The following is a 10004-nucleotide window of genomic DNA, read 5'->3' as shown; positions in this document are numbered from 1 at the left end:
GGGGAAGGACTATTGAGCTGCCGGTATAACGGAGCGCTGCAGAGTAGTACCTACGGTAGGATACCGCCCTGTGAGCAAAACCGGTGTGGCGGATTTGTTTGTATCCCCTCTCTATGGCTTCATTAGGCGCAGGTGCTGAACCAGAGAGCGTTCTATTTGGCAAGGACGGAACCGAGGCCTGTGAGAGCCCCGAGGGGCGGAGAAGTGGACGGAGGAAGCGGACGAAGGTGAGAGGAATGGGCTGTTCCTGGCTGCAGTAATGGGCGGTGTCAGGGAGTAGTTGGTTATGGTACCTGTCAGTATACCTATATATTATACACAACTGATGTTTTGCTGTATGTCTGGTTAAAGGAATACTGTCAAGGGAAAACATGATTTTTTTTTTTTAAACACATCAGTTAATAGAGCTTCTCCAGGAGAATCTGTATTGCAATTTGTTTTTTAAAAACACAGATCTATTTTCATATTTAATGTTAAAATTTCATGTGGGGCTAGCCATATTCTTTATTTCCCAGGTGCTACAGTCATAAAGTTCAGTCACACTTTCCTGCTGAGCTGCAAGTTGCAGTGATATCACCCCCTCCCAGCAGCCAATCTGCAGAACAATGGGAAAGTAGAAAGATAGCAGCTCCCAATATATATATATATATATATATATATATAATCACACTAAATAGTAAGAAATCCAAGTGTCTGCGGTTGTTGGTCTTGCCTAAAGCTAAAGTTGTTACCAAATATTTCAGTTAAGTTAAAAAGTACCATTAGAGAAGTACAGTGGTTCTTGAAAGTTTGTGATCCCTTTAACATTTTCTATATTTTTATACGAATGTGACCTGAAACATCATCTGATTTTCAAACAAGTCCTCAAAGTAGATTAAGAAAACTTAATAAACTAAACAAAAAATACAAATATTTGGTCATGCATTTATTGAAAAATAAATGATCCAGTGACATATCTGCGTGAGGCAAAAGTGAATCCTTGGGATTAGCATACAATATGAAGGCGAAATCGGAGTCTGGTCTTTTCAGTCAATAGGATGACAATCAGGTGTGAGTGAGAGACCATGTTTTATTTAAAGAATGGGGATCCAGCAAAGCCTGGATGTGTGTCATTGGCTCGAACAACTGAGGTGTCTCAGGACTTCAGAAAAAATGTTTGTTGATGCCCATAAAGCTGGAAAAGGTTAAAAGATTAAAAGATTGTGAACAAATAGAGGAAAATCAAGACTGTTGCCCTACCCCGATGTAGTATACCATCAAACATAACTCCAACTGCAAGGCATCTTAATAGTCCAAGAGGTTACAAGGAACCTCCAAGCAACAGAAGGCTTGTCACCCCCAAAAATATTGCTGGCTGTCTACAGCTTACTAAAGATCATGTGTATAAACCAAAAGGATACTGGAATAATGTTTTGTGGACAGATGAAGCCAAAATAGAACACTATGGTTTAAATGAGGAGTGTTGCATTTGGAGAATGAAAAACACTGCATTTCAGTGTAAGAACCTTATCCCATAGCTATGAAACATGGTGGTGGGAGTGTTTTGATTTGGGCCTGTTTTGTTGCATCTGGGCCTGGACAGCTTACCATAATTGATAGAACAATGAATTCTGAACTATACAGTATACTATATCTGTCCATGAACTGAAACTAAGAGACAGTGGGTGATGCAGCAACAACGATCCTAAACACACAAGTCGTTCTACCAAAGAATGAAGTGAATGTTCTGGAATGGTCAAGCCAAAGTCCTGACTTTAATCCAAGTGAAATGTTGTGGAAACACCTAAAGCGAGTGGTTTATGTGAGGAAACCCACCACCATCCAAGAGCTGAAGCTCTTCTGAATCAAGGAATGGGCTAAAATTTCTGCATGTTGATGTGCAGGACTCAGGACTTTATGGTAACAATAGTTTCCTCAAATGTTTAGTTGCAGTTATTGCTGCACAAAGGGGTCACACCAAATGCTGAGAGCACAAATCAACTTTGCCACACGCAGATACATTTACTAACATTTATCAGCCAATAAACAGTATTACATTACCAAAAAGAAAAAATGTTTCTTTTCCTGAACTATGGCTAACACAGTAGAACACTCTAATACAGATATTGGATCATGTGTCAGGAAACCTCCCATAGACTCTATTTTATGCAAATAATTCTAAGGCCCATGGAGCAGTTTGTATACAGGATAATAGATCCTATACCTCAACTATCCATATTGGGGAAATTACTTTTGGTATTTAGAGAACTGGATTTCCTAGGCAAAACAACTGATCTGGTTGGACAATTTGATATATTTTGCTAATCTAATGAGCAGAACTTTTGCAACTACAGTATTTTTATATCAAATCAACTACAATCTTTTCACAGCATGAGGGGGTAGCTCTATTCTCGTCCAAGCATACTTAATGGATCTGCAAGATCCATGTATGCTATTTTGTAGCTTTTGAAAGTCAACCTCTGCATGGAATTTTCCTTCTTTATATTGTTCTTATGTTTCATAGACAGTATGGCGACAGATTTATATTAAATTCGTATGTGTATGATGAACAAGATTAGTGAAGATAATATTGTACCGTGAATTTCAATTGATCAATTGACCAGGTTTACAAATTTTGTTGCTCTGGGCCACTTATTTTAAAATAAACTTTGTTAAACCAACTTTTATAAAGAAACTAAAAATCCCAGTGTATACAAAAATATAGAAAACATTGTGTTCACCTTTTAAATTAACTTTCAGACTTTCCCTATCTGCATCATACTTACAATTTTTAATTTGTCTTCTTTTTTATTTGTTGGGATTTTGTAATTATTTAGCTTTTTGTTCACAGCTTCAGGTCACAGTGTATTCTGCATTATTATACTATACATTAGAGTGGTAACTGCCTGACTGTTGGCCTCTACTGTTGTTTTAGTATGTCAGATCTGTCCTGGTGGTTCTAATGAACTATGAATGATATTTACTCCAGCATGATATTCAGAATTAGTATATAATGTGTGAAGCTGAAACTTTCTTCTCTGCATTGAATATTCTGCTGTAAAATTAGCTAGTTCAAAATGAATCTGAATATTTTTTTTTTTTTTATAGCAGGACTAAGACTTGATTTTCCAGGCAATACATCCTCATTAAGAAAGACTGCTTCTGACAGATGTGGTTGTAGTCAGTAATAGCTCCCAGGGAATTAATTTAAAGAACAGTAACACCAACGAATAAAAGTGTATAAAAATAATTACAATATAATGTACCCTGCACTGGTACAACTGGTGTGTTTATATAAACACAGCTTTTGCATAGCCATTGGGGAAGCTATTCAAAGGACAAAAGGCACAGGTTACTTAGCAGGTAACAGATAAAATTCAATTATATTGTGCAGAGCTTATCTGTTATCTTCTGTGTTACCTGTGCCTTTTTCTGGCCCCATGGCTAGACAGCAGCTTATTTATATTAACAATAGTAGTGTTTTTGTAGCAAACAAACCCGTTTTATCAGTGCAGGGCAACAGTACATTATATTTTAATGACTTTAAAACACTTTAATTTTTTTGGTGTTACTGTTCCTTTAAGGCAGTGATCCCCAACCAGTGGCTCATGAGCAACATATTGTTCACCACCCTCTTTGATGTTGCTCCCAGTGGCCTCAATATAGGTGGGCATTTTAAAATTTTTGGCTTGGAGGCAAGTTTTGGAAGCACAGAGACTCGGTGTTACTCCAAGCAGAGCATCCAACTTCCATGTATGGAATAATAGGCACTGTATTAAGGAAACATATAAAAATCTACAAAAATAAAGTTTATAAAAAAAAATATATAATTTCTTGTAATTCCATTTTAATTTAAAAACTGCTTCATGTTGTGCTTGTGTTCTCAGGTCAAAATATAATATAATTAATATAATATAATTTTGTGTGTGTATATTGTGGGGATTTAGCTGGTAGCAGCCGGTAGCGGATGGAAATCTGGGCTTCACAGATGAGACAGACAACTCTGGTTTGCAACCAAAATGGTCAGGCTCCTGCCTGTGCTTTATTTTCCACAGTAAAGCAGTATATATCACAACTTGGTATTTGCAAGTAAACAGTTCAAGAAAACAGAAGTCTCGCCAGACTGTAGTTTCAACACACGGGATACCCAAATCCTCACTGCCCACGCTCGGCAGTGCTTTTCTGGAGTCCCGGGAATCAGGGGAGCTTGTCATCAGTCCAGCCTGCCCCTCTCAGTCTCTCTCAGAAACTCAACTCTCTGGTCGTGACTCCCACTGCTCCCTCACAGTGGCAGGTGGCACCCCAGCTCCTCTGGGAGTCCCCAACACAGGCAGCCCTCCTGCTCTGTGCCCTGCTCTGGGAGTGACCTCCAATCAGACAAAGATTAACCTTCAAGTCTCTCAGCAAACTGAACTCCTGCTGCACACCCAGGCTCACCTTAAATGATTCAGGTGTTCCCTAATTGGCTCCAGCATTCCCTAGCCATACTTCAGGGTCCTAGCCTCTCCTGCCCTGGAGATTTAAAGGAGCCAGTACCTCAGCCTGGGTGTTATATACCTGCCATCCAACAGACAAGTCTCACTGAGACTAGCCTTTTTGTCACAATATATATATATATATATATATATATATATATATATATATATATATATATATATATAATCATTTGTATTTTTTTTCTAGATTGTACCAGTTTGGGAGAACAAGCCATGTGGATCTTCACGTAGCCTAGTGAGGAGAATTGGGTCTCACCTGCCACTGAAGCCATGTACCAGAGCTTGCTTTGAGGTAGTGCTTTTTCTAGGGGATTCTTTCTAATTTGATGATAACAATTGCTGTTTGTTTGTTTTTTTGCAGACATAAACAGCTTCTACCTTTTGCTTTTGCAGTATTTCCCTTATATTTTATACTATCCATTCATCCTCCTATTTTACCGGTATGCCCAGACCCAGCTAATACTACCACCAACATACTACACTGTTGGCATATTTATATATTTTTGTTGCTGAGGTGTGTAAAGTGGAAGATCTGCAAAATATTTGTCTCCTTTGGCCATAAAACATTTTTTTAGAGTTGACCTAGGTTGCTCTGATATTTTTTTGGCAAACTCCCAATGCACTTTCACATTGTTCTTGATGTGATAACCAAATGAAATGAAAAAAATATATTTATAATTAAATTACTATGTCCTCTTTTTATTCTAGGCTTTACCACCTGCTTCTAATTTGTACTTAAATGATACGCCAATGGTCCCAACACTAGCAGATGTTAAGTGGCTTGCTGCAGATGATGATGAGACATATGCAAGAGTGAGGTAGTTATTTATCAGTTCTGTTCATCGATCACATTTCTCACGTAAAGTCATAAAATATTGGTGGAATATAAAAAAGTAATGCTGAAAACTTGGTGACCCGATTAGAGCTCAGCCCGGTTTTATGCATGCCCTTCTCTTAAGTCTCACCATACATGTGGTTTGTCAAATAATGTATAATGTGTTGTGTCCTGGTAGAAAACAGTGTGTTGATGCACATAGGTTCTTGTAGTTAGTACAGAAACCAATCAAAAATATTGTTTTAATGTGCTGTTGAAATCTAACAACAGTTTACTAAATTTGGGCAACAACTAGGGATATATGAAAACATGGCCACAGTGGTTATCCTTTACAGTTCAGGTATATTCAAAATACTTTGTAGTAAATAAGCAGTCTCCCCTTCTTTCACTCCAATTGGGCGTAAGTTTGCCCCCTTTACAGTACATTGGGCTTTTCGTAGGGGAAGTAACTACTTTTCAGAGAAATGGTTGCTTCACATAGCATTTTCATTACAACAGATCCTGCCATGTTGCAGAGGAGTTTTTTTTTCCAAAAGTTATTTTTTTCAAAGTTATATTGAATCCAGGAAAATATTGACAACAGGAATTGTTGCTTTAGAATCTATAGGTCAGAGATTCCCAAACTATGGTGGTTGAAATTCTAGTGGAACCCTAAATGATGGATTAAGTCCTTAGCATGATGGGGTGAATGTTTATTATCTCTACTGAATACATCTGAAACAGTAGCAGGGTGGGTTGCTGAACAAACAAATTCTGTATAGTTGCAAAGGTGCTTGGCTGCTTCAATCACTGTCGAAAGAACAACCTAGGCCAGCATGTTTTACAGAGCATGTTAAAGAAAATCATTTAAAATTCAACCATAGTCAAGTATTGCATCTTGCATTTACTGATGAAAGTTTCTTCCATAAATTTTCTTTGGTAAGTAATTGAAGAGAGAGAAGGTTGCACCAACCACATACAAATATGAGCTCAATGATATAGTGTCAGGTATGATGAGGATTGGGGGGTAATGTGCATGCAGAGTAATAGGTAAGAATAAAAACCTATTTTCTTTAAAAACTATTATCATTCTAATTCAGTTCTGTCCAGTGAAAATGAGTTGCTTATCAGTTTTTTTTATTCTGCATTAGGAGTGACACAAGACCTCTGAAACATAAATGGAGGCCGAGCCCACTTTTAGTGATGCAGAGAAATTCCTCTGTCCCCAATCTGAAAATGAAAGAAGAAAAAATGTTTTGTTTAAAGAAACCTGGCTTATCCTTAAATAGGTCATCAGACATACAAGAGGAGCTTAGCATTCTGAGAAGTCAGATAGCAAGAATTGTTGCTGGCGATTCAGGTACGACTATAAAATAAGAGCTGAATACATTTGAAGTTTCCTTTAATAGAATCTGAATTAAAACAACAAACCTGCATAATTTTCCTTTTGTAGCAGATCATGCATTTGTTGCTCACATGTAGTATTTCCATATCATATTTCTATGTTATCATTCTTCTCTAGCTGTCCCTGTGGTTTAACACATTAAGTTGCACAGATAGAATCTACAGTTTGTGGATAAAGGGACTGCAAGTCTTAGATTCCACATTCTGGAACATTTCTTGGAACAGAGGTGGATCACTTGCTATTGCTTCTTTTTGTTCCCCCGCCTCTAGGCAATGAGCAGACCAGAGGACCGTGGGGTGTGAATACACCAGTACAACAGCAGATGTTGGTTGCAATTATTGCTAATTAAAGTGGCGCAACCACTTAAGTTTCAGTGGCAGTTAATTTTTCACATAGGTGATATGGGTATTGGATAACTTTGTTCCTAAATACAGTTGTGTAAAAACTTTGTTAATGTGTTTAATCATATTTAATTTCAGATCTTCTAATAAAATATATTAGAAAATTTTAAATAAGTCATTGTGACTAATATGCAATAACAGAAAGGTGCAAATAATTTTTTGCCTCACTTAAAGGAAAAGTAACACAAAAAAAGTAACACAATTTTTTTAAGTAAAAAATCTATTCTACCCTGCTCCAATAATTGCCTTATCCTTCCCAGCATTAATTATTTTAAATGCTTTATTAAAAAATACCATGTAAAACGTTGCATCCAGTCATTTCAAATACTGCGATACGGTGATCCAGAAGATGCAGAATCCACTATGCGACGATTGACATCTCCTCCTAGCCTTCTTTCTGTACAGGAAGGAGACAGGCTAGGAGGAGATGTCAATCGTCGCATAGTGGATTCTGCATGACAGGATGCAACGTTTTACAAGGTATTTTCTAATAAAGCATTTAAAATAATAATTGCTCGGAAGTATAGGGCAATTATTGGAGCAGGGTAGAATAGATTTTTTACTTAAAAAATTTTAGTGTTACTTTTCCTTTAATGCTTCTATTTTTTTTTCTTTATTATGAGATATATGGCATCCTTTATCTTGTTACAGAAATGTAATTTCAGAAAGGTTAGGGTTGCTGAATTTATATAGTTTTCCTACATATGGAAAAAAACTTGGCTCGCAACTTATCTGACAATGGTTAAAGAATACTTGTCATTGTAAAATTGCTTATCCCACTGGAAGTGTGGGCTAATAGGGCCTGCACTTTGGTTGGGGTAAACAGTACCATTTGAGTTAGAACATGCTGTGGGCAGCCATGTTTGGCGTATAATAAATGCGTTTCTTAGCCCACTCACTATGTTCATGTGTGACATCACATGCATGCACCTTATTAATGAGCTGGGACTTCTCATTATTCATGTGCTTACTCCCAATGTTGCCATGGCCATCTGCACTTGGTGTGCCCTCCTAGTGCGGACGGGAGCATTTTCTGGCCAAAATAGAATTATTAGCCTTAATCTTAGGTGGAAGAAACAATTTAGCATGGCAAGTGGGATGCACAAAAAGATGCTACAGCCCCTTTCCCTGTTCTCCTTTTCACAGGTAGCATTTTACATTACTTGATTATCTGGCAGCCTTTTTGTTGACCAAAGTGGGTATACTGTTCATACCCACCTGTTCAATAACAGATTTTGCTGAAAATATATGGAAGTTATTATCTAGTGGGTCTTTCTCATTTCTTGCCTTTCTAGCTTCCTCCTGCTTGGGATCAGATTCCATACCTGTAAATGTGGATCTGGAAGCGTCACTTCCTGACTATGGCCCTTCCTATCAATCCACCACTTCATTTGTAATTAGTGACATCACAGAAGAAGATGAATTGGATGTGTCCGAGTACTCCTCTGCTTCACTAGTTGATTCAACCATAAGCCTGCAGCGGCAAGTGGAAAGCAATATGTCAGATGATGATGAAGACTCGCTGTGCCTATCAAAATCCAATAGTTTTGCAGATATGATGGGAATTTTGAAGGACATCCACAAGATGAAACTAAATAGAGATTGGTAAAGTTCTGTCATATATATTATATTCTATATATGCCTATAAAGTTGGTCAGTATATTGTATATTTTCATATCTGTAGAGCTGCTTTAAATTATAAATACATTTTATAACCTTTTTTATTTTTTTGTCCAGGTCAAACAGAAATCAGTGTTTACACAAAGAAGAAGATCCAGTCAATCTTATATCAGAAGTTTTAAGGCAAAAGTTTGCACTTTGTGATCCAGATAGTGTTAAAAATGAATGATCAACCAAGAAGTACATTAACTTATTGTTATTTAGTAAAAACTTGTAAAGGTCACCTATTTTGTTAAAAAATAGCCACAGGGCACAAAAACCTAAAAAAGGGGTTTGTTTTCATGAGTTCTTCATTTATGTAATCTTAAATTCATATTTTAGATTAGAATGGATTTGTGTTCTCAGTGGAAACAAATGCCATTGTTTTGTGTTCAAAGTGAGTGGAATAATATGTTACATTTACAGCAGTCTTGGCATGGTAGCCGGTATATGCCTCTCCCTAGCAACAGTTTGTTACCAACATTAAAAAGGTGATTACTTGCATTAACTACTTGAGACTGTATATACTGAAAGGAGAAAAAACATCTTCAGTAATATCAGGAGATCTGGATACTGGGAAGATAGAGCACTCAAAACAGGATTTGAATGGTCTGCCACTGCTGGCCGAATGCCGTAGAAGCAGTAATAGTTGCAACAGTTACTATCTGTAAAATGTTCCATAGGTCAGCTTTAGATTTTAATTAACTTGCTTATTTAGATAAAATATGTGAAACAGTGGCTCACACATGAGCTATTTTTCAGGGTATTTGACTGGTTAGCTCGCATGTTAAAAGATTTACTCACATATGGATGGCCAAATAGTCTGTTCCTCTTTCTAGCTAGCAGATACCATCGGCATGAGGTGGGGGCACTTGCTAGTCTGGAGTTTACAAGGCCACACCTCCCTCCAACATCTGTTAAAGGAAAAGTAACACTAAATTTTTTTAAGTAAAAAAGCTATTCTACCCTGCACCAATAACTGCCCTATCCTGCAAACCACTTAGTATTTTAAATGCTTTAATAGAAAATACCTGCTAAATCTTGGCTTCCTGTCAATTGAACTACGGTGAAGACTAGGCTTGATCAATCGATCGTCTCATAGTGGATGTACCTCCTTCCTTCGCCTTATTGCTGTAGTTCAATTGACAGGAAACCAAGTTTTAGCAGGTATTTTCTATTAAAGCATTTAAAATACTAAGTGGTTAGCAGGATAGGCCAGTTATTGGTGCAGGGTAGAATAGCTTTTTTAC

General features: G+C 37.2%; 1 protein-coding gene across 1 annotated transcript; it reads left to right on the top strand.

Annotated features, from left to right (window-relative positions):
• mtfr1l (mitochondrial fission regulator 1-like) lies at nucleotides 1-9258 on the top strand. The gene is given in 6 exon segments (NM_001128643.1): nucleotides 1-227; nucleotides 4663-4767; nucleotides 5184-5293; nucleotides 6441-6649; nucleotides 8391-8700; nucleotides 8833-9258. Coding segments are annotated over 6 exon segments (960 nt in total). The 5' UTR covers nucleotides 1-113; the 3' UTR covers nucleotides 8945-9258.
• The last annotated feature ends 746 nt before the right edge of the window (nucleotides 9259-10004 follow it).

Source organism: Xenopus tropicalis, chromosome 2, assembly GCF_000004195.4.
Source record: "Xenopus tropicalis strain Nigerian chromosome 2, UCB_Xtro_10.0, whole genome shotgun sequence".
In the NCBI taxonomy this organism is placed as follows: domain Eukaryota; kingdom Metazoa; phylum Chordata; class Amphibia; order Anura; family Pipidae; genus Xenopus; species Xenopus tropicalis.
This window is presented reverse-complemented; position numbering and strand designations above follow the sequence as displayed.